Here is a 26,596-nt window from a genome sequence, read left to right as displayed (position 1 = left end):
AACAAACTTTTGAAACACGGCCAATTTGATTTAGTCCAAAATACTGGGTCCTTCCAGAAAGGATCAATTCAAATTTGTTTTGAAGATGATTGTACAAATTCCTCTTTTCACTTTTATTAGGAACAAAAAGAATAATTTTTTCAGGTTATTATGTAAATTAAACACCTATCTTAGCAAATATAGAACTGTATTTGGAAGCAAAATGTGAATGTGTGTGCACATATAAATGAAGATACAATAACACTGTTCTAAATATTTGGGTAGTTCAGATACTCTGCCATGCAACGTAAATCTGTATTAAACAGAAACTACACCATGTGTTTGATTTTTTTCCTAAGCACACATGAAATAACCTGGCTTTGGCTTTTGCAAAATGATAAAGGCTGCCCATCACCTCTTACCCCAGGGTGGTTTTTAAATCACTGATCACCTTACTCAAAAACAACAAAATCACCTACGAACTATAGAGACCACTTTAATCCTAATGGTTTGCATAATACAATTCAGCTCAGTTGTAATTACACTTAAATAAAAACATATCATATCATTTCTAGTCCTTAGCTTTAACATTGTTATTGTTGGCAAATTTTAAGCCTTTTTAATTCTGTGAAGGCAAAAAGTGGAAACCTATTAATCACATGTGTATGTAAAAATAAAAAAATAATTTTAAAAAAATATCAGAGCTGGAAGTGGTATTAGCTCCCACGTTAGGAATTTAAGGTTTCATTTATTTATTTTATTGTTTTAGGTTCATTGAGGGAACAAAGAATCAAGTTACAGTGTTTGCATTTGTTAGGTCAAGTCCCTTTTCTAATTGTGTCCCGCCCCCAAGAGTTGTGCCATACACTATAACCCCTGCTCTCCTTCCCACTCCCCACTCCCTCACTCTCCTGCCCCCCACCTTGAACTGATTTGATTTTTTCACTTATATGGGTATGTATTACATCATCCACTGGCTTCATATTAGAACTGAGTACACTGGATTCTTGCATCTCCATTTTTGTGATGCTTTACTAAGAAGAATGTGTTTCCACTTTATCCAGGTTAATACAAAAGATGTAAAGTCTCCATCTCTTTTAAAGGCTGAATAGTATTCCGTGGTATACATATGCCACGGCTTGTTAATCCATTCCTGGGTTGGTGGGCATTTAGGTTGTTTCAATATTCTGGTGATTGTAAATTGAGCCGTGATAAACAATCTAGTGCAAACGCCCTTATGATAAAAGGATTTTTTTCTTCTGGGCAGATGCCTAGTAACGGGATTGCAGGATCAAATGGGAGGTCTGATTTGAGTTCTCTGGAGATTCTCAGGGATTTAAGGTTTCAAACTGTAGCCTTTCTACTACTAATACCAGCATAATAAATGATAATAAAGCTAAGATAAAGTGTGTGGAAATCCACAGTGCAGGATAACACAGCAGAGGAAAGAGAAAGGGCTTTGTGCTCAAGTCCTACTCTATCGGCTTAACTGTGTGACCCAGGCAGGGTGCTTCCCCTCTCTGGGCCTTGTCTACCTTACTCCTAAAATAGAAAGAACAGAACCCACCTCACTAACCACAGTGCCTGGGACACAAAGCTTAAATGACACTGATACTGCTACTGCCACCATTGTTATCAATGTCATTTCATTACTAACATTTGCAGTTTACAAAGAACTTTCGCATACAATAGCTAATGATTATTAAGTAACAGCCCAAAGAAGTTCTTTAATTTAAATTTTCATTACATCCCATGCCACGTATATGGGAAGGGGTGTGATTTTCACCACCATCCTTTGGCTCTTTTCTGATAAACCAGAAGGGAATGCAGCATCAGATATGAAACGTGGTTGGAGGGGTACAAAGGTAAGTTACAAACGTAATAGTGAATAACAGCTGATATTTATTGAGTACTGACAATGTTCCAGACAGCTTCCTCAGCATTTCAGACGTGTTATTTAGTCTATACCTAAGGAACTGAGCCCAGCCAGCTTATATAACCTTCCCAAGGTTACAGTTGAGTCAACCCACACAAGTTGATTCAGAGGACATATTAGCACACTGCCCTGGCCACCTAGGATTGACTTCCTTTGAAATAAATGTCTATAAAATATTTCAATTGCTTTGCTTGTTAACAACAACAGAAACAACCAGTATTATGCTCACGTCTCTAAATGAAGACACAGGTCCAAATTCACTTTATAGGAGCCATCTGTCCTTTGTACAAGCAATTCTCTCTCAACTGTTAATGAAGTTCATCTAAATTCTTATCCCCAATGAGCGATCATTTTGCTTAACTTCTAGAACTGTGGTTTACATATTTATTGTAAATAGTTCCATAATTCTAGGAGTCCCTTAAAATATTAAGATAAACCAATCCCAGTTACTGAAAAAGTCACAACTGAAATGCTCCTTTTCCCTAAGCCCATCATCTAGTTCAGGGTTCTTAACATGTAGTTCAGTAAATCATCAATCCCAAATTGTAAATGATTATTATAGCCATGTAGGTATTATATGCATTTTCCTGGTTTGGGAAACAAGTGCAGTCATGAGATTCTTCAAAAGGTCACCCAAATGTTAAAAATCACTCATTTAGATAGAGGGCCTCCCTAGACAAATTACATCATTATATTAATTTTAAAGTCTTGGGGTTCTCATAGAGAGGATGATTGCCTTCTGAGTTCATGCCAGAATGACAGCAAAATTCAGAAGAGAGGATTCTAGATTAAGAATGAGGAAATTCACTCTGGCAGAAATTTTCTGTATTGGTGACCCTGGGGAAATCTGCTGAACATTTCTGGACCTAGCCCTACAGTCTGGAAAATAATTGTATTGAAGAGATGGTTACATAACAGTACCACATGCACAAAGCAAAACAAGACAGAAATTACTTAAGCCACTTACATCACTAATGAGTTTGGTGCATTTTCTGGCCAATTCCAGGCTTAAGTCTTCAATAATAGGCTTAAAGAAGACCTGTTTTGAAAAGAGGAAAAGAAATATTTTTCTCACCATCGACTCAGAGAAACACATCCTGTTCTCAAGCAGTCCCTTCCCACTCACCTGGTCTTCTTCATTTTCTTCTTCCCCTGTTTTTTCCTTTTCAGTTTCATCTTTTACATCCTCTAATTCAGGGACCTTCATCTTTACCCTTTCAAAATATTTGTATTTTTAAAACGTCCTCGAACGGCGACTTTTTATGTATTAATACTGCAGTGCCCTTGAGAGCTTGGTGTCTCTGGTGCTCTGGCAGGAATGACCTTGTCGCAGCCTCATCTCTATTTAGCTCACACTTCAGGCTCCTTATCTCAGAAGCGTGGGAGTGAATGGGACAGGATCCCAGAGGTTTGCCAGGGCTGGCCTTGCACATGGAAGTAGCATTTTCTCAGGCAACATTTGATGTTAGGAACCTCCAAAGTCAACATTCTTTAAATTGGGTAAGAAATCTAAAAGGGAAAAATACATGTATCTTTCACTAATTCAATTCATTCGTAAAACAGGTTGAAAAGGACTTGAAGATTCTGGGAGAACTACTCAACTATAACACTCAAGATATCATAGTCCAAAGCCTGTTATCTCAAAGATTCCTCGACTCCATCTAAATAAAGCTTTCAGTGGAATGTCGGACATATCTCTGACTTGGTATAGGAAATCTGGATCATTCAAACTCATTTCATTAACCTAAGTTAAATGCTTTATGAGACATACACGTACGTCTCACATCCTAAAAATTACTCACTCTACATTAGCTAATTAAAGGCTGGTAATTTAGTATGAAAAGCCCTTTAAACCACTTCAAAGAATCTATTCTGAATTAATTATGACTGCTAATCTTATATGGCTGAATATTGTATTATATTAATCTTAAACATCATTGAGCATGAGAAGTTGCAGTTAACATATGTTGATATCATCTAAGAATTCTAGAAACACCACTTAAAAAAAATAATAATCATTCTTTTAAATTCTGCTCATTGTGTCAACTTTCACAAATCTGTTAATTATTTGTGTATATCTCAGTTTGTATCACACACTTGGAAACATTTGGAAGAATAAACTATCACAATATTTTATAATGTGGTATGTGTCCCTGGTTACATGGTCAAAAATATATTTCTCTAAACAAATCCTTTAAGGTCAATTTAGGCAGTTCTAAGATTCTATACAACTCATGATTTATTAATTAAGTTATTTAAATCCTTGGGGAAATTAATTTTGCCAAGCTATAGCATATCAGCGTCAGACAAAAAACAAATACCTTACAGTAAATAAAATTAATTATGGTGAATAATGTATTCATTAAAAATAATACATCATTGCAAGTAACCAAGTACAATATTGTTTAACTTTGATATCAAAGCTAGTTTTCAGGTGGCGCCCATAGCTCAGGAAGGGCTCCCCACACATACACCAAGGCTGGTGGGTTCAAATCTGGCCCAGGCCAGCTAAAACAACAATGACAATTCAACAACAACAACAACAACAACAACAAAAAGCTGGGCCCAGCTACTTGGGAGGCTGAGGCAAGAGAACTGCTTAAGTCCAAGAGTTTGAGGTCGCTGTGAGCTGTGACACCCACCCAGGGCGACAGCTTGAGACTCTGTCTCAAAAAAAATCAAGTTTTCCATTTATTTCTTAAAATTGTCTTGTTCTTACCTAAACTGAAAATCCTGACAAGAAAAAAAATTCTGCACAGTCTTCATGTATAGGTTATTTTTTAAATTATGTCCCATGAGGCAAAAGTTCCACAAAACATTTCTACGGGACAAAGTTTCTTAAGCAAACATATTTGGAAATCCTGACCTAATCTAGCCTGTGTCACTTAGAGAGCCACAAGGTACAGTGAGACATTAGAAGACCCTCAACCAAAAAACTTCCCCAGGTTTGCCTAACCCAGCATTCCACAAACAAGAATCCCATCTCATCTAACCTAATCTAATCCAATTTAATCTATGTACCTTGATTAATGATACCCAATACCCCAGAAAACTAACAATCTTCTGGGATATGTTACTTTTTATTTCGAGAAACATTACTCAATTCTGACAAGGTGTTATGTTCTGGAACAGTTGTCAGACTTATCACGAAACACTTTGATACAGGCTAAATTAATGGCGTTATATCCATTGCTTACCAGCAAGATGCCAGAAAGAATTGGCCCCAAGTGTGCTGAACTTGGGAAAGCTCAAGTCCAACGTAATCGCCATGTCATGCCAGCCCAGGGTAGTGGATTTTACAAGGACATTCTTTGTACACTATATTTGTTTTACACAAAGGGAGAATATGTGGACTCTGGACTGTTTCCCTCAAGTCTTCTGACAAAAGATTCAAATATTCTATAGAAAATCTACTATATTATCTTTATTTGTAAATAAGAAGGATCAATCTCCATAAACGTTCTTGGCAAACTTCTAGAAGTGTAGAGAGAAAATCTCGCCCAAACCGCCAAGACACACCTTTTGGCTTGTATTTGAGGTGACGAGCCTGGTGTTGCTCAGGCTGAGTTCTACCTCCCGTGGTGAAACACCTTCATCGGGGTTGAATGGTAATTATTTTCTCATTTCCCATCAATAAGTTCTTATGGACTCTCCACTGTGCTGCAGGAAAATAAGGTGTTGAGATTTAAGGCACAAAGTTTCGAAAGCAAAACTAAACACCACATTCAATGTGAACACAGACATTCCCTTTAAGATTTCAGAATTAGAATTTCAAAGCCAGAGAAATCCTTAAGAATTCAGTATTACCTAAAGCCCTCTCTTTTACAGACAACAAAACGAAGACCAAGTTATTATAATTAGTGTCTCATTTGCAAAGTTATTCCATGGAGTACTAGAGCCTGGTGTTTATTCACTCAGCAAATAAATGCTGTTATTTATTCTCAGTACCCTGCTTGGTGTTAGAGATACATTGCAAAATAAAACGTACTTCATGCTAAAAAAAAGGTAGAAAATTTAAAAAACTCATCATTCAAGACTTGGTGGATGAACTCTTTAATGGATTGCTCAGTAAGCTAGATATACTATTACTTTTAATTGGATGAATCTTTTTTTCTTTTACCTATAAGATAAAGTTCATGTATCATTGTCTCTGTAAAATGTAAGGCCCTGTATTTTATTACAGCAAAGTTCTTGTGTCAATAGCTCTAAAATCTGACTTGGGGAGTAAGAAGAAAATGTTCTTCACGGATAGCTGTCATGCTTCAAAATTCCCTATCAATTTTGCTTAAACCAAGTTCAATCTTGTATTTTAATACATGTTTTCACCTTGGGGAACTACAAAAGGAAATATTTGTGTAGCTGTTAGTCCCTTTTTCTTATCAAGTGCTTCGTTTATGTTGTCTACTTTTTTTATGTTTTAGTCCTTAACCTACGTCTACAGAATGAGACCAAAATCACTGATGGCTGGACCCTCGAGTCCAGGTCTGGTGTTCCCATATCCTCTTAGGCAAATCATCCTTCTCTGCCCCTAATTCTCCATAGTTAAACTAAAAAACTGAATTACTGAAACTGAATAAAGGAAAAGCACTTCAAAAAGATTTTTGAACTACCCAACAAAGGTACATAGTCACAGGAAAAGCATCTGATACCAAAGGGTCTTCTCATTTGAAAAGGTGAGACTCTTGACATCAGTATCTTTTTGTTATTGTTGTGTTAGACAGTCTCACTGTATGTCCTGGGTAGAGTGCTGTGGTGTCATAGCTCACAGGCAACCTCAAACTCTTGGGCTCAAGCAATCCTCATGCCTCAGCCTCCCAAGCAATCCTCGTGCCTCAGCCTCCCAAGTAGCTGGGACCACTGGCACCTGCCACAACCCACAGTTAATTTTAGGAATTTTTTTTCTCCTATTTTTAGTAGAGACATCATCTTACTGTTGGCTCAGGATAATCTCAAACTCCTGAGCTCAAGCAATCCACGTCCACCTCCCAGAGTGCCAGGATTACAGGCACCAATATCTTTATCAAGGCAAGAAGGGCCTCCTACGATTTGACATCCTAAACGGTCCCTTGTGTATTGATACTGCAGAAATCTTCCCATCTTTTGATAGTTTGATGTTTCCATGTTAGCCAATGCAATACCATAGCAACTGTGGAGTGAGTAATGAGAAAGGCATTCTCATTCACTGTCTACATTAACACAAGTCCCTGAGGACCCAGCTCTGGGCCAAGGAAACACACTCGTACCACCATCTCAAGTCAAATAGTGCATTTCTGTCTTCAGCCTCCTCAAGGTCACATGCAACAAGAATCTCACATTTTCACACATACTTTGCTTTTTCCTCCTTTTTTTTTTTCATAGCGATAGAACACATGCTTTTCCCAAACATGGTTGAAAATGACTTCCAAATACAAATCCACAAGAAATAACTGAAATCAATCAAGATTCAGTTCTGGGTTGAAAAAAGCTCAACCAATCTTTTATTTTGAAAACTAACTCAGCGTTTCTTATTAGGAAATATTCATCCTAAATGGTTAGCTGAGAGAGGAACTAGACTGCCTGTTTTTTTTCCTGCCTTGATAATTTTTTCACACTCAGTCGCCTATTGGTTGTGGCTTCTTTTTTTATGACTATCCTTCAGAAGGTTCTTGCCCCTCAGTTGAATCTTTAGCTATTTTATTTCTGCTTCCCGTATTTACCCATCATTTGGCAGTTGCCCAAAAGAGAATGTTATTAACAGAGAAAGAGGACAGAACAGCTTCAGAAAACAAGAAATATAAACACTCTAGGGCATTTTTCCTTCTTTATAAAAGAGTTCTACTTAGCATTTGCCCAGTTTATTTTTATAATTTATACTCATTAAGATATCTTCTCCTTTTTAATGGCTACTTCATTACTCTTTGTTAATTAGGAAATCAAAAGAATGCAAAGACTTGAAGAATTGTCATCATTACCAGTGATGTTATTAAAATAAGATCTCCTAGAGCATTTCTTCGTATGTATATAGCCATTTCCACTAACGTAGGTCCCTCAAAATGAGAACTACTTATCTAGATGGATCTTAGAGAAGAATAAGAAACTGAAAATAATTTGGGGCACAAAAATTCCCTGGTTGGGTGTAGTCAGGGTACAAAAATTAAAACTGTGTACTCCTCTTATTGAGAGAGGGGAAAGGCATTCTCATTCACTGCCTACATTAACCCAAGTACCCAGTGAAATAAAGACTTTGGTTAAATTTGCAACTTACTCGAGCTCTTGGTTCGGTTGTCATAGCAATGAAGCCAATACCGTAATTACCCCTGTAACCAGCACTACAGAGAGAAGCCCAAGGTCTGAGTGGTCTATATGTAGCTAATAACCAGAACCAAAAGGCAGAATCAAACAGCTATCCTACTGCAAAAATCTATCCCTTTCCTAAAGCTTTGTGTGAGGTATGTCAGGGATAATTGTAAAAGACTTTAAAATTGGCACATGCAAAAAAATTACTGCCTGTCTCATCAAGTATCCTCTAGGCTATGTTGTTTTTTCATGGCCTCTAAACCACCTTAGAATTCTATAACTTGTTAAAAACTGACAGCAGTGAGAATGATTCTTATTTTTAGAAATGAAAATTACAGTGGTTCCCCCTTATCCATGGAGGAGAGGTACCGAGACCCCCCATGGATGCTTCAGATCATGAATAGTACCAACCCCATGCCTGCTAACAGTGGAACCTCTATAAACTGACCACCCAAGGGACTGTAATGGACTGGTCAGCACACAGAGGTGGTCGACATAAGGCACTAGGCCTGCTGTACTGATGAGTCCGTATGGGGCATGTCCAGTCTATGAAAATCAGGTCAGCTTAGGAAGGTGGTCAGTGTAGGGAGGTGGTCAGCTACGGAGGTTCTACTGTATATATTTTCATATATATATATACAGTAAAGCTTAATTTATGAACTGAGCACAGGAAAAGATTAACCATAATAACTAATCACATAGAACAATTACAACATACTATTTAAAAAGTTATGTGAATGTGACTTCAATCTCTCTCTCAAAATATCTCATTGTGCTGCATTCACCTAGTTTCAGACTGCAGTAACTGAGATCCTCTGAAAGCAGAACTTTACGTAAGAGGGGACGACTGTAATCTTGTCCTGAGAAAAGCAATTCTGTATTTCCCTGAAGACAGACACGTTTGGCATCTATGTGTAAACACAGCTCCACATTCCTCATTCCTCATTTACTTTTGGGTCTTCAAATTCACCTTTGAACTAATCAGAACATCTTACTGGTGTCCTAATCTATTAATCAGTTAAACTCTTTGAAATGTGTTTATGTTTTATGAGAGTCACGATTTTACTATATTTTTAACAATCCTTTAACGGACGAGAATGATTTAATTATCCTCATTTCTTTCTTTAACATTCAGCAGAAACAGAACGGGAAAAAAAAAAAGCATTATTGGAGAAAGTTCTCTTCTCTCCATTGTAAAACAGAGCTGTAAAAAAAATTGGCATTTATTGAAATCAGCTTTTTGTTTTGTTTTGTTTTCGAGTCTGATTTCAAATGCCACATGTGTGCCTGCATAAGGCGTGTATGTATGTTCAACACACACCACACACACGCACACAGAGTTAATTCATCACAGCTGCCAGTTCTCACTCGAAAAGTATAAAAGGCTTCAATAAATGCAAAGACTTAATTACTTCTCACATCTGGAAAAACTTGAATATGAGAGTGGATTTATTGAAGAAGCTCTCTGCTCGGCTGTCAACACCATATCAAGAGCCAGAAAGAAAGCCGGCTTGATCACTCTTGGCAATTCTTTAACCCATTCAGAGATAGATGATCTACCAATTAATTCATAACATGTCCTGTTTACATGATTTATGAATTTTATGAAAACACAGTAACGTAAATAATTTCCTACTAATTTATGGAGAAAAGCTGTTTTTGTCATGTTTCCAAGAGGAAAAAAATTCATACACCAAAATGCACAAGTAATGAGAATTTCCTTATATTCAGAGTAACAAAGGAAAAGGCTTTGGGGGGTTGGAGAGTGAATTAAGAACGGCCATTAGAACAATAACTTAAATAAACACTTGCAAACTAGACCATTGGACGCTGTTTGGAGAAAGCGTAATAATGGTTCTTAAAGGAAGGAGGAGGGTTTTATAAAGTCATAGCAAAAAGATTCAGCAATAAGTAAGCAAGGGATGGGCAGATTTCCTGCAAAAAAAGGGTATTTGAGCTGGAATTAGGCAAAGTGATGGGGTCCAGAGAAGGCATCCAAAGAGCCTTTGAGGAGACTCAGAGGCAGAGTCAGAGAGACCAAAAGTTCATTGTCATTGTCACTGAGGTATACAAGAAGAAAAAGAGCAAGGAAGAGGAAGTGAGGGACACCCAACAACAGCCAGGCACATCAGGGAAGAGCTACGTGAAGTAAACGCAGGAAAATCGCTTACCCTAACACAGAAAGCTTAAGTTGGTTTGAACCATGAACCCTTTACCAATAACACAGGTCTAGTCAATTAACTGTGGAGGCAGGAGTTTTACAGTGACTCTGTTCTCTTTTTTTTTTTTTTTTGAGACAGAGCCTCAAGCTGTCCCCCTGGGTAGAGTGCTGTGGCATCACACTCACATCAACCTCCAACTCCTGGGCTCTAGCGAGTCTCCTGCCTCCGCCTCCCAAGTAGCTGGGACCACAGGCGCCCGCCACAACGCCCGGCTATTTTTTGGTTGCAGCCGTCATTGTTGTTTGGCGGGTCCAGGCTGGGGATTCGAACCCGCCACCTTAGGTGTACATGGCTGGCGCCTTAGCCGGTTGAGCTATAGGCGCCGAGCCATGACTCTGTTCTCTTTACATGCCTGGAACTTAATTTTCACCCCTTCATGTTATCATTAGCTAATTGAAATACTCCTGTGTATCTGGATTTTATGAAAATTCTTCACAAAGAATTTCCAGATTTTATTAGTGTATTGAAGGGAAATATGTAAGGGAAATCATTTGCATCATATAGACCCAGGAGGAAACGGAATTTATGTCAAATGTGTTTATAATATAAATGTCATGCTTCTACATTTCTGTAATTGCAATGCTATCATCGAAATGCCTCTTGTTTTCTACTCTTTACTAAATAAGCAATGTCAGTGTTTCTACTTGAACTATAAGCATTAAGTTCCTAACACCTACGTTCACCAAGGATTTCTTCGATCCCAGAGTTATGATGTCATCCCACTTTAAGCCAGCGAAAATAACACAGCGATGCTCACCAGTCTGTAACTTTTGAAACACTAATTCCTGAGCCTTATTCCAATTCTTTCCATGGAGGTTTCTTTCCTATGTAACTCAAAATATAACATCAAAGTAAAATCATAATTAAATACATCATTAAAGTAGCTATGAAGTTAGTGGATGCTTTAAAAACAGCTGATACCCTCTGAACAGTAAGAGCTAGTTTAGCATACCTGGGTGGTAATTTCTCTCTGAGGACTTTATCTTTGTCATTATTTGTGTGGGACAGGTGTATGTGTGTGTGTTTATTCACTTACTCAACAAATTTTCTTTTGTGCATTCCATGGGCCAGGTACTATTTAAATCTCCAGGGGATCAATGAACAAAACCAAAACCAGCAAAATCCCTGCTCATCTCTCCTATTTCAATCATATATTCATTCATCAAAAGTCTATGAGAATTAACTTTGTACCATGCACTGCTCTGACTTTTTCTTTTTTTTTTTTTCAGACAGAGTTTCACTGTGTTGCCCTAGGTAGAGTGCTCTGGCATCATAGCTCATAGCAACCTCAAACTCTTGGGCTCAGGCAATCCTCTTGCCTTAGCCTCCCAAGTAGCTGGGACTACAGGTGCCTGCCCCAGTGCCAGGCTAATATTTGTATTTTTAGTAGAGATGGGATCTCATTCTTGCTCAAGCTGGTCTCAAACTCCTGAGCCCAAGCAATCCACCTGCCTCAGCCTCCCAGAGTGCTAGGATGACAGACGTGAACCATCTCTCCTGGCCCTTATTTTCTATTTTTTCATACTAGGTCTTTGAAACTCAGTACATTTTTAACTTCACACTTAACAACACGTCTTAATTCAGATGAGCCAGACTTTAAGTGTTCAGTTGTCAGATGTGAGTAGTGGCTGCCACAGAAGAGCACCCACCTCTACAGTAGTGACGTAAGGCCGGAAATCATTAACTATATTTCAATTGGATCACATATACCTTAAATATGAAAAAAAATAAATTTAAAATTAAACCTAAGATGATTTCAGAATCCTAATAAGCAAGCAATAAAATCTGTGATCTGTTTTAATTGCCAGATCTACTTAAATCAGTCTTCTATTTGGGAATGTATTTTACAAAAAGGTTTAAATTTTTATTATAAATAATAAACTAATTATTTAAATTTTGTTTTAATTAAGCTCACCAAAGATATATTTTTAAAATGCTATCTTGTTTCATTAATGAAATGATATATTTAACATCCCAGCAGTTTTCAGGATAAATATTAACTCTTTAAATCTCTACCTTACATAGCAAAAATTCCTAGTAGTAAAATATCTTCCATTAATACTGCCATTTTTAGTATTATAACCAAATTTAAAACATATAAGCAATTTATTCACGAATTCAGCTAGGTAAAGCCTTTTAAACCATGTTGTAAAGCAGTGTAACTGTAAAGTACATGAGTTTTTACTGAGATTTTTCTATTTTAAAAAAAGTTTAAATTTTCAAATAACACAAAAGCTGTTGAACAATGAGGGTAAACACAGCATTTCTGGGTTCTGTTCCACAATAGACTCAGTTTCTCTCCTTGATAGAACCAGCAAAATAAATATGTTAGAACTGCCGGAATCTGGCTCGGTGCCTGTGGCTCAAGCGGCTAAGGCGCCAGCCACATACACCTAAGGTGGCGGGTTCGAATCCCCAGCCCAGGCCCGCCAAACAACAATGATGGCTGCAACCAAAAAAATGGCCGGGCGTTGTGGCGGGTGCCTGTGGTCCCAGCTACTTGGGAGGCTGAGGTAGGAGACTCGCTTGAGCCCAGGAGTTGGAGGTTGCTGTGAGCTGTGATGCCATGGCACTCTACCCAGGGGGATAGCTTGAGGCTCTGTCTCAAAAAAAAATAAAATAAAATAACTGCCGGAATCTTGAATAACATCCAAATATAATGAAGTACTTTGAATCTAAAAAGACTGTTACATAAAATGATATCCAAGGTCTTCGATTGGTGTTATCCCTCATCCAAGCTCTGCTGAAAATTCTAGAGAAAGATGAAAGCTTGTATAAAAGTGGAGGGAGGCAGTTAAGAACTCTTGGAAGTTCCTGAAGTCTCTACTGACCCCTGCCAGACACCAGGAGAGGATGCAGGATGACTGCTGCACACCAAGCACTTCACTGTGATTGGGTATACGGTTCCATTCAATCCTCGCCACGCCCATTTTACAGATGAGGATGCTGTGGCTTAGAGCAATAACCTGCACAAGTTCAAACCTAGGCCTACTGTTCCGATTCCCATAGAACCTACCAGATCCTAGAGCAGTAGAACATTGAATGACTTTTACTTCCTTGTGGTAGTAATATTATTATTCTCTAGGATCTCCTCCACTTTCCAACTTCAAAGGAATTGTCACGACTGGTGGCTATTTAAAGGAAGAGTACTCCTTACGGTATGGAGATAATTTGGCCCTTGTGATCAGTGCAAACAAGATGGCACAGGAATTAGAAGCAATGGTGAAAGCAGGCAATAAGGGTCCTTGCTTGGGCAGGAGGCTCGTTTGAGAAACTTTCCTGCTTTTCATTCATTAATGGTACATTTGTAAGTAGTAGTGAGCTGGTGAATGTTTAACAAGCATCTCTCCCAGAGTTTTGAAAAAAAAATTTTTAATTAAAAATAAAAAAGAGCCCAGCTCTACAGCATAATGGTAGAGTTGGGAAGAGATGAGCCCAATTTGTCCTGGTAACATGACAGGAGCCAGCACCACACAGCACTGTAACAACAGAAGCCTATACTTGATTATAAATGGACCAAGAAATGCCAGTCAACCCGGGAGACTAATCTTCCAAACTCTAAAATGAGCATTTCAAGGTATACAATTATACCCTAGGGCCCTTCTGCTCCTGACCTGTCGGTTGATGAAATCATCTACATGATAAGATTTCAACCTTCACTTAGGCCATACTTTTTCTATGGATCACTGTGTATACTGAGATCATCAAGTTCGTGTTTGTGGTACTTTTAATGACAATTTAGATGCACACAATTCAGATACTGCACACAAAAATGAAAGAAATAAAATGGAAAATAATTTAACAGGTAGATTTTGTTGTATTTAAATAGAGCCTGCCCTCCCTACATTGCTATGATACCCCAAAACATCTAGTTTTATTTAAAAATGAGATCGAATGCATAAAAATTTAAAATATAGTAAATGCTCATTGAAAATCATATTATAGTAGTGACTTTTATACTATCCCCTCTGATTTAACAAAGCTGAGGAAGATAATTCACAGGACAACTCAGGAGTTCTCTCAATGGAGGCTAGAATATGAGGAGACATGTATCTCAAAATATTTGAACAATAACATCTATACAAAAGGAATGGTCCTTTTATACGCTTTGAGCTGAAAATGTAGATTTTATTTAACAATATGGGTAATTTTTAAAATGCAAGTTCTCTGTTCAGTCCTTGTAAACCTAACCATTTTAAAAAGCACAGATAAGCTACCTTAAGGTTTTTTATGAAAAACTGCCTGAAAAAGTAAATTTCGCTTATATTCTCATGGTCTTTTTGTGTCAAAAAAAATTTTTTTTTAAATTTTTAACTAAATGTGAAGTTTGCTGAAAAGGAGATATTTTTTCTTCAATAATTCTTTATAGTGTTTGTATTCCTTTGTCAAGTTAGGGAAAGCTCCTATTAATTTGGTTAGGGTAAACAGCTAAGTTGTATAATTCCAGTTCAAATAAAGTATTTATAAGAAAGGGGTTTTTTAATTTATAATAGCTTTATGTTTTCTTAACAAATCTTACAAAGAGTGTTTTTTAAGATTATCTGATTGCCAATTAAATGTACCCAATTCATAATATAAAAATTTCTATAAAAGGGTAAATTATTTACATTATAAAATCTGATCGTCTGGGATACAGTTACAAAAAACTTTATAATAAAGAAAATTATACACAATTTTATGTTTCAACTAGTTCTTTAATTGATCTATTTTTTATACTCAGCATGTATTAATTTTTGCTTCGCTTTTCCAAAACACAGCAAAGGCAAATGTCCTATTTTAAATAAACTACCTTTGTTTAAATATTCAAAGATTAAACTGTTTATATTATAAAGTCTAACTGTTTTTCAAAATGTCATCAAAAATGTATCTTTTAAAGTAATATTATAGGCTTTTATGATGTTTGTATTTCAGAGACTGAACCAGTGATTATATTTGGAGCCATGATTCGTCAAAGATAATAAGTGACTCATGAACTTTAATAAGGGGGCTTCTGCTCAAGTTCTTTTATGTTATACTCAAAAAACAAAACTGATGTGTGAACTGCTATGAGGTTATATTCCACGATGAACTAGGACCAGAATTTTATTCCATTTTTCTGACCTGGCAAAAACACAACAACTGACCAAACGTGCATAACTGAGGAAAGAAGAAATTTGGAGCCAGCTGGATCTTCACCAAATTAGCCACAGTCACACAAATACTGTTCAGAAAATGGCAAAAATGGGAAAGGCCACAACTAGTATGAGCAATGGACAGAGAGCCACACAAAGAGCTGTCTGAAGACCTGGGTTCAAAATCTTCACTCTACCAAATAAGACCAATCTTTCTAGTTCTAAGATTGTATGATTACAACATCCATCCACTTACCTATCACCATGCTACAAGGTTCAAAAATGAAAATGTCATCTATTAACAAATTATTTTGTCAACCCTCTCCCTTTTGTGTTGGTGTTTTTTTGTATGTATTTGTTTGGGCCAAGAGGGAATAGAAACAGCCCATTTGAGCAGCTGCCACCATGTTATTCCCTTTACATATCATATCTCACAGAATACTCAAATTTTCTGGAAGGTAAATATCACTGGGACCCCCAAATTTAAGCTCAAAAGTGGCATCAATAGACCTTAAACCGAGATCTTCCATATGTTGATGTATCAACTGACCATATACACCTGTTATATGTATTTAATACTGTGATAGGATATGGCTGAAATCCACTTTTTATAACTCCTTCTGTATTACGACTACAATTCAAAACCTAACTTGATATGATTGAATGGCTAATAAAGTATAGGACATTTATTCCAATATATGTCAAAATAGTTTTAATTGTTATAAAACCATGGCCATTAAACAACAAGAAGAACATTCTCATGGTCTAGTTGGAAAACTATAGCATTTAACTCAAGCACATATATATAAGAAACTATAAGTGGATTCCATTTGCATCCATATAAAATCAGGATGTATTCCCAAGACATGAGAAATCGTCAGTGGTGTAACTATGCTTAGTGTATTCATGGCTATGTGTTCCAAAATCGATATAAACATAATCAGTGGGAAATTAAATTCTGATAGAGCCAAGAGTATGGCTTTGAAAAGCTTTTAAGCATTTATCTCCACAATGATCTCATGAGGAGTTCAGGCTTGCTTTTCTTTTTTTTTTTTTTTTTTTTTTTTTTTGAGACAGAGCCTCAAGCTGTCCCCCTGGGTAGAGTGTCATGGCATCACAGCTCACAGCAACCTCCAACTCCTGGGCTCAAGCGAGTCTCCTGCCTCCGCCTCCCAAGTAGCTGGGACCACAGGCACCCGCCACAACGCCCGGCTATTTTTTGGTTGCAGCTGTCATTGTTGTTTGGCGGGTCTGGGCTGGGGATTCGAACCCGCCACCTTAGGTGTACGTGGCTGGCGCCTTAGCCGGTTGAGCTATAGGCGCCGAGCCTCAGGCTTGCTTTTCAAGCAACAATACCGTCCAAAGCTCTAAAAAGCAGGTATTTATCACAGCATTCAATCTGCTGCAGAAGTTTCTTGGCAGTTTGACCCAATATAAGAAAAATAAGTTTCCATGTCATCACAAATGGAAAAAGAAATTGTTATCTTCAACATTACCTTTCTTTATCCTCCAATTTAATTAACATCTCCTCTCTCTTACAGTTATAATAATTTTATTATTCTTTGCACTAACAGTGTTTTCGTTTTTCTGCAAATAAGAATGGAAATGGGAAAAATTAAAAATTAATTTTTAAAAAGAAACTGGATGACCCACACAACTACATCTTCTGTTCTGTTTTATATCTTCAGTAGAATTACCATCTCCGAAAGGAATGCTTACAGATTGTGGCTTATAACAAGAGCAAATCAATAGCATTGGTATGTTTGGAATACCAATGAATACTGCTTGTGTATATGTTACGTGCAATATTTGATTTATAATATCTGTGTAGAAATCATTCGGCAAGTATTGCAAGAAAGAAAAATCTGAGTAAAATCCTAGCCTTTCATGCTGAAGGCTCTGAGGATCTATCAGTAGAAACTAAGCAATTTGAGAATAGAGTCACCAGAGGATTACAGAGCGCTGTGAGGGCTTGGAAGACAGAGAAAAGCCCAACCATCAGGAAGACTCGAGTTTCGTGAACATTGCCTTTGCTCTGCTCTGCACATAATGAAGGTGAGTCAGTTCTTTGGAAGAAAAGGAGGTTGGAAGACACATCACATACAAGGACTAGAAAACAGCCATAGCATGGTGACCGTGTGAAACAAACAAGTCCCAGGGCACAGGGAAGGTGTAGGGAAAGGGTCCCAGGAAAGGCAGAATGGATACAGCTTCATATGTCACATTACTAAACTGCATATATAATTCAATCAGAAATCTGAAGTCTCAATGTTTTAAGTAGAGAAACAACATACAAATCCAATATAGAAAGATTAATCTAGTTGCAGCGTAGGTTGGATATGGTGAAATAGAAGGAACAGGGAAATCAGAAGATGTCTACAAAATAGTTTAGGCAAGAGATGAAGACCTGAGCCAGGGTTATGAAAGGGTTCAAGATCTGAGGGACAGAAAATGTGTAGAATAAGCAACAGGTAAGATGTGAAGAATGAGAAGAGAAAGGTCGCACTGAGGTATTGAGTGGTTATGACTAGAATGGGGAATAGGGAGTCTAAGAGTTGTAAAGGTAAAGATATGCACAGAGGTCTTGATTAAAGCACTGACTTGGCTTAAAGAAAGGGGTCAGAGTTCAGACAGCCAAGGGTGATTCTTGGAGCAAGTAAACAGAACAATTTTCAAAGCCATCTCCCTAAAGAAAAGCACTTATGGCAACTGTGGTTCAAGCAGCTAAGGCACCAGCCATGTACACCCAAGGTGGCGGGTTCAAATCCAGCCTGGGCCCACGAAACAACAATGATGGCTGCAACCAAAAAAAATACCCAGGCGTTGTGGTGGGCGCCTGTGGTCCCAGCTACTTGGGAGGCTAAGGCAGGAGACTCGCTTGAGCCCAAGAGTTGGAGATTGCTGTGAGCTGTGAAGCCATGGCACTCTACCGAGGGGGACAGCTGGAGGCTCCTATCTCAAAAAAAAGAAAAGCACTTATTACTCCTTGCTAAAAAATTCTGCTGATCCTTCGTGTTGTACAGAGGAAAAGGTATACTCCTGAAACAAGGTCTCCTATGAGACAAAGAAAAACTCTGTTTTCTTAATAATCATGCTTCATTAAAAGTATTTATCAAGAGGCCATTATGTGGATGAGGAACTTGGAATACACAAAAGTTTATTATCTCCATTAAGCGACTTTTAAAATCTTTTATATATTCTTATCTGGTGATTTGATAAATGTTTCTGGTTTACTGGAAATAAAAAAAGCACACACACACACAAAAACCCAAGTGTTTGAAATACTAAATTCAGAAATTATTGAATTCTACCAAATGTTTTTCCAGCATTAGTGGCTTACTTGATTTTTAATCAATATCAATAACATATTAATTTTATCACATGAACAGATTTCCTAATATTGAACCACCCTTGCATTCCGAGGCTAACAACTAGCCTGTGGTAGCTTGTTCTTTGAATGATTAAGGTCTTATAGCATTTATTTATGTGATAATATGTATGTGACAATTTATGTCCCTGAACTAGAGACATTTGTGTTCAAGAACTGGAGTTTACTTTTTGAGGCTGTTCACCTTTGTATACCCTATACCAATTTTTTTATCTTTGAAATGGTCATTCTGGAAAATAGGATAGATTCATTGATAAAACTACAGCAGACATGTCAATACATCTACCCACCTGGGCCAAAGCACATGCAGGCCCAGACTGTTCCGAGCAGACTATGAATCACAAGCCCTGACTATCCAGCTACAGAGAATCAGATCAAAGCAGGCCCTGCGTTTGAGAAGAGGAAGAGTATTCATCACTTAGTAACCAATAAGGATGTGTTTTATGAGTCTGAGCCAAGAGACATTTAGTTGTAGATGATTAGCTGGTGGTCAATGCAGAAGCTAAGGGCCAGGTGAACTCCGGTAAGTGACTATTTTTCAACCATTTGCAGATAAGCTAGCTTAAAAAAAAAAACCTTGTATTCAGAGAAAAGTGGAGGCAAAGAACCATAGAAATCCTTAAAAACATGGAGGAGAGATTTACTTTCTAATAACTAACTTCACAGTTCCCATAAAATCCAGGCTTACTTGTTAGAATAGTTTTCTATAAGATTACCTATTACCCTTCCTATCCCTTTTTTCTTTAGTCATTCCTTGGAACAAAACATCCCTGATGCAATATTTATCAGGGCTAGGATCCTACAGCTTATCATCAAGAAAGGTTGTTCAATGCTTTCCTTCATTATGATATTATTCAAGTTTTTTTCTAATTCCTCTTAAGTCAGCTTGGGTAGTTTATACATTATTATTAAAAATCCTTCTCTCTTATATTTTCCAGGTTTATTAACATAATATCCTCTTGTGGGTTTCTGAATTTAATGAAACCTAATCAGATTCTGAACTAGAGGTAACTTCTTCCAGACAGATGTCCAAACTTAAAAGAAACTGATAAGAGAGTTAAAAAAAAAAAAAAACCTGGGGCGGTGCCTGTGGCTCAGTTAGTAGGGCACTTGTCCCATATACCAAGGGTGGCGGGTTCAAACCTGGCCCTGGCCAAACTGCAACCAAAAAAATAGCCAGGCATTGTGGTGGGCACCTGGAGTCCCAGCTACTAAGAAAGCTAAGGCAAGAAAATCACTTAAGCCCAAGAGCTGGAGGTTGCTGTGAGCTGTGATGCCATAGCACTCTACTGAGGGTGACAAAATGAGACTCTGTCTCTATTTAAAAAAAAAAAAAAAACCTGGAAATGGAAATTTAAAATAAGACAATTTTAATATCAAATTCAATATTTGAGTGTACTAGTTCTCAAGACTTATTTATCATACATTTTCTTAGTAAAAATTTTTTATGATATTCCAGCTCAGGGACCTAATGAAGAGAAATAGATGAACCCTTCATTATATTAACATATTACCAACAAATAATTTTAGACATATGCAAGGCATCAGGCTTTGAAACTTTTAAGATTGAAGTTTTAAATCAGATCTGTAAGCCAACAGAACTTATTTATATCCAGATAGTAAGTAAACTTCTCTTTAAAACATAATTGTTGAAATTCACTTCCAAATGTTATCATAACCTTATCCCTTAGTTATATAACACAGTAAGACACAAAAGACTATCTTTCTATAATGAAACCTTAGTAACAACGTCAGTCCTCATTGCAGAAACAGTCTTTTATTTCCTAAGTAAGAAGTAAAACAGAATGAATCATAAAGTGATTAATCAGTTTCCAGTTTAACTAGATGTTTGATGAAGGAAGAACACTAAATATCAGGATTCTGGAACTATGATGAGAAGAGTGGCTTACAGAGCTCCCAGCATCTTATGCTATACAATCTTGAAATATAACTATACTTGGCAAATTACAAATAGGGTAGAGAAGTGGAAATACAATAGAAGCAAACCATTCATTTAAAAGTTCAATATCATAGGTCCCTTTAATCCTAACACTCTGGGAGGCTGAGGTGGGTGAACTGCCTGAGCTCAGGTATTCCAGATTAGCTGAGCAAAAATGAGACCCCATCTCTAAAAAACAGCAGGGCATTGTGGTGGGTGCCTGTAGTCCCAGTTACTTGGAAGGCTGAGACAAGAGGATCACTTGAGTCTGAGAGTTTGAGGCTGCTGTGAGCTATGATACCAAGGCACTCTATACAGGGTGACAGAGTGAAACTTTGTCTTAAAAATAAAATTTATTAATGAATTAAAATAAAAGTTCAATAGTTTAAAAATGTCAGAATATCTAAAGTTCTATTATAAAATCTTTCCTGGGTAGCTCCGAAGAAAATGACTTAACTTTCCAATACTCTTTCAATTAAAAGATTCTAACTTTATTTAGGTATAAAATCGGCCCCCAACTGATACTCCTCCTTGCAACAAGCTGTTTAATACTTTAGATCACTCTCGTGGGAAAGACTGGTAAAGATTCCATTTCAAATACTACATATAGTGCGTTGACATGTAAGAAAAATTGTTAGATTTTTAGAACATTTACTAACTTTCATAAATTCTAAAATTCAAGAAAGAAAATTTCACTAAACATACGTATATAATTTATAGTAAATACAAAATACAAATATATAAAATAAAAGTTCAAATTTTTACTTACCGGAAGTAACTGTATAGTAAATAAAAACCCATTCTGTGCACTCAATTATAACACTCCTGATGACAGAGCTATACCTGGGTTAGTCTATTATTTCACGCATGCCTAGCACAAAGCTGGTAAGAGTATATTAACTTTTTACAAAGTTGAAGATCAGCTTGTAAATCTAAAATCTACCATTTTCTCCTCTCCTAGCAAATGGACAGACACAAAACTGCGCATAAAATTTTGCAGGAAAAACACTCTCTTCTATAACAGTCACTAATACTGTATTTTCACACTAGCCTGATACATTTAATGGTTTTCTTTCTTCCAAATGTTCCTGTGCACTATTTCTCTGTGGGAACAAATCTATGCAGGCAATGAATGAAGTTTTCATCTCTCTGTCTGTCTGTCTCTCTCTCAGAGACAGTGCGTGGCTCACTCACTCGCCATCATAATTCGCAGCAGCCTCAAACTCCAGGTTCCAGCCATGCTCCCCTGCCAGCCTCTCCAGGCTTCACCTTCCCTCCTGACGCACCTTGTGACGTCACGACGCAAGTATACGCGACATGCGCACTGAGGAGCTAGGCTGTGAGTTGGGCCAGTTCAGGAAATGTCTATTTCACTGACTTCTGGTTACCTCCAAACCTACAGACTACCTCAAACTTTGGCCATAGATCAGTAGGCATCATGTCTCCCAGTTTTAACTTGGAATTTGGGGACAATGCCAATCTGGGAAAGACAATGAGAAACGCGAAGAAAGTTATGCAAAGTCTGATACAAACTCACAGGGGGTGTTCCGTCCACAGCAGAAAGTAAATAAACTCTCCTGAACATCATATGCATGCTTAGGAACATCTGTGTCCATAAAACTAACACGTGTTTCCATCTCACACAGGCCCTTTCCATAATTATTTTATTTCACTTTCAAGATATTTCTTGGAGGGCGGCACCTGTGGCTCAAAGGCATAAGGCACCAGCCCCATATGCCAGAGGTGGCGGGTTCAAACCCAGCCCTGGCCAAAAACTGCAAAAAAAAAAAAAAAAAGGTATTTCTTGGAGAAGACACCAAGATCACATAACATCTGAAGGAAAATAATATATATATTTTGAACTTCCTCTTATTCAAATCTTACATAATGAATTTAATTGTGTTAAAAGAAAGACTGTATTATAAGTGAAATTTAGTATAATCATTGATGAGATAAGGATGAACATTTCTGTTAAAATATTAATAAAATAAAAGGATTAAAAATGATATATTCCGAACAAAAATGAGAATAGTGATTAAAATACAGCTGCTGCAATTACACCAGGGAATCAGAGTCCAAGTTCCCTGTTTACCAACTCAGTGAGGTTAGGCAAGTTATTTAATTTCTCAGAGCTAAGCATTCCTTGCCAGTAATACTGAAATAATAAAAATTGCCATCTCTAGGTGGGTATTGTGACAAGTAAATAAGATAAGGTACTTAAAGCACTTGAATCAGGGCACTTAAGTAAGTGTTTAATAAATGCTTGATATTATTACCATTCTCTCAAAATTATTCCCACTTAATATGGTCATAATAAAGCAAAAGCTTATGCATAGAAAAATGCTGCAAAGAATTAATCTAACTTAATACATTTCTATTGTTATAGTATTACTATTGCTCATTTCTAAATGTTCTAAAATGCAATGTTATTATAATTAAAAATAAGCTAAATTATCATCTTCAATATTCAAAACTATTAAAATATTTTGTGGCAAGAAAACACATTCGACCTAGGTCTACATTCCTACTGGGAGACCAGTCACCCATGTTTTCTAAGACAATCATATATTATTTTAGAAAATCATATAATGTATTAGTTGAGAATAAAGGTTCCAGGCCTATTACTGACTAGCTGGGTGATCTTGCATGAAGTCTATACAACCTAAGACCCATTTAATTTCTTTAAAAAATAGAGTAAGAGTAGCCCATTCCTAGGGTATTGCTAAATATTCTACTATTTCAAACTTTGTTTTCACAGAAATCATGTCACCATGACTTTTGTTTAAAAAGACTCTTTAACACATATTATAAACCCTCTACTGTTGGGATTATTTGCTCCTGGACATTAATATAATAGCCAGAATCAGAAAAATAGTCCAGATACAGACCCAAGTGCATATGATCAAGGGCATCCAAGACATTGGGGAAAAAGACAATTCCTCCATAATTAATACTAGCACAACATGGTATAAACATAGAATTAGATCCATTTCTCATATTTCACACCAAGATAAATTCCGAATGTGATCCAAATGTAAAATATGAAGCCATGGAAGCAAACATAAGGGAATTTATTTTATAACCTGGGAGTGGGAAACCATTACTAACTCAAACTCCGGAACCTAGCAAGAAAATAATGAGCACATAAAAATAAATTTGACTCCATAAAAATGAAGAACAATCTAAAATTTTCAGAGAAACAGAAAACAACCAGTGTAAGCAAAAGAAATATAGTGGGGGGAGGGGGGGAATGCAACACCCCATGTAATTCTAATATCCACAACAAAGAAACTTCTAGAAACTGAGAAAAGATCAGCAACCCAATATGGAGGAAAGATGAATAGTTCACAGAAAAAGAAATGCAACTAGTCCTAGAAAGAAATGCTCAACCCTGCTAATGGTAAAAGCAATACAAAACAACACAACAGGAAGTCTCATGCGGTGCCTTTCAAATTAGCAAAAACTCCAAAAGTTTCACAACAGACTTTGTTACTAAGACTGAATAAACAGGCCCTGTCCTATATTACCGTTGAAAACACCAATGGTTCAACACCAGTGGAGGAGAACTTGGCAATATGCAGCAATGTTATATATGCATTGACTTTTTAACCTAAAGTTCCTCTTGTAAAAATCAACTCCTGAGGGCACAGGTAAAAAAAGAGATGAGACAATATATATACGAGACTATACATCACAACACTATTAATAGCAAAGAACTGGAAATAACCCAAATACCCATCAACAAGGAACTATTGCCATGCCTATAATCCTAGGACTTACGGGACTTACAGCTCATGCCTGTAATCCTAGGACTCTGGGAAGCTGAGACAGGTGAATTGCCTGAGCTCAGGAGTATGAGACCAGCTAGAGCAAGAGCAAGACTCCATCTTTACTAAAAATAGAAAAACTACCTGGGTATTGTGGTGGGCAACTGTAGTCCCAGCTACTTGGGAGGCTGAGACAGGAGAATCCCTGGAGCCCAGGAGTCTCAAGTTGCTATGATGCCATGGCACTCTACTTAGTGTGACAGAGAAAGAATCTGTCTCAGCTAAATCAAACAAAAAAGGAACAGGGGATTGTTTTTAAACGTTGCACTATAGCACCACACTGGAGCTGTCAAAAGGTGGAAGAGGCAGGTCTCCACATATGGCTAAGTAGCGATCTCACGATATAGCAAAAAAGGGCAAAAGCAAAGTAACAGAAGATCATGCACCATCTGTTACCGTTTGTCTAAGAAAAGCGAGAATACATTCTATATAAATAGATTTATCTGCATATTCAAAGGAAACAAAGGAAGGATAAACAAAACTAATAAAAAGAAAACCAATTATTTATCAGGAAAGGGACTGGTAAAAAGAAATGTAGAGAAAGTGAAAGCCCTCCTACTATACATCATCTCATATTATGATTGGGGAAATTTATGAAAACATTTTTAAAAATTAAAAATATAAATAACTCAGGAAGACAAAACAAAGCAACCTCAAAGTCCAAAAATCAAACGAAAAATTCAAATCTAAATAAGCGAATCTGATTGTACAGAAAATTAAATGGCATAACCACACAGAAAATAACTTTCTAGTACTTTGGCATTCTACATGCAATGTCTTTGGTACAAACAAGGTTGCTATTTTTAAAATATTGAATATTCCAGCTCAGCGCCCATAGCACAGCGGTTACAGTGCCAGCCACATACTCCAAAGCTGGCCAGTTTGAAACTGGCCTGGGCCAGCTAAACAACAATGACAAGTGCAACAAAAAATAGCTGGGTGTTGTGGTGGGTGCCTGTAGTCCTAGTGACTTTGGAGGCTGAGGCAAGAGAATTGCTTAAGCCCAAGAGTTTGAGGTTGCCGTGAGCTGTGATGCCATGGCACTCTACCAAGGGTGACACAGTAAGACTGTGTCTCAAAAAAAAAAAAAAAAAATTATATCTTCCTCTTTCAAAAATCATGTCTTTCCTAGTTCTGTCCCCTAAAAATGTCTAGAAGTAGTGACATCCCAAGAGGAAAGAGATTCAAAATATTCAAAAGACTATTTTCAATCTATTTTCATGAACAGTCTGGGATAATCATTAAGAAAGTGGAGTTATGACTCCTCCTAATTTGGGAAATAAATGGTGACATTTTATGTAAGTTAATACATAAAGTTAAGTGAATACTGAGTAGTAGTGACTCATGCCAAATTTTGTAGGTCTAAGGTGAAATTAGGAAGACACACACACACACACACACACCTGCTGATGTTACTGTCCATTTGCCTCCAATCCGGCTCCATCCTCTCCTACCTGGCCCTGCACACATCCCAGCAGGGGAACCTGAAGCAGCCCCTTGGCTTCCTTGCCGACTCTCCTCTGATGGAGTGTGGCCAGGGGAGATCGCCTGTCCTAACAGGAGACCAGAGGAAGGGAGGAGCATTTTTCCCACACCCTCCCTTCCTCGGTATCCTGTCTCAGTTTCATCCTCCCTGCTCTGACTCCCTCTGATAGCCCTTCCCCCACAATTGCAGTTCTCCATGGGCTTCAGCCCAAAGGCCAGTCATGACTCCCTAAATCTGTGACCACTGCACCATCCCTTACTGATTCCCCTTACCACAGCTCTGTAAATCATTTCCTTGTCAATAAGTGGGTTGACTCTGTTCCCTGCTGAACTGACCAATGTATGTATGCATACATACATACATGTGCACACACACATGCACGTGTTCACATATACATATGTGCATACTTACAGACACATATGCATGCATACA

General features: G+C 37.4%; 1 protein-coding gene across 2 annotated transcripts in view; it reads right to left on the bottom strand.

Moving 5' to 3' along the window:
• NEBL (nebulette) overlaps positions 1-26,596 on the bottom strand; it is a 357,606-nt gene that overhangs the window by 109,572 nt on the left and 221,438 nt on the right. Inside the window, exons 1-2 of one of the 2 annotated variants that reach the window (XM_003786766.2) lie at positions 3,042-3,205; positions 2,883-2,954 (exon numbers count right to left, since the gene is read on the bottom strand). The exons of the other annotated variant lie outside the window; for it this stretch is intronic. Coding sequence (XP_003786814.1) covers positions 2,883-2,954; positions 3,042-3,122 — 153 coding nt within the window. The 5' untranslated portion in view covers positions 3,123-3,205. Of the gene's footprint in view, positions 1-2,882; positions 2,955-3,041; positions 3,206-26,596 lie in introns of those variants that run through there. 2 annotated transcript variants of the gene reach the window in all.

The sequence above is a fragment of the Otolemur garnettii genome, unplaced genomic scaffold, assembly GCF_000181295.1.
Source record: "Otolemur garnettii isolate 467f Iridium unplaced genomic scaffold, OtoGar3 scaffold00019, whole genome shotgun sequence".
Classification (NCBI taxonomy): Eukaryota; Metazoa; Chordata; class Mammalia; order Primates; family Galagidae; genus Otolemur; species Otolemur garnettii.
This window is presented reverse-complemented; position numbering and strand designations above follow the sequence as displayed.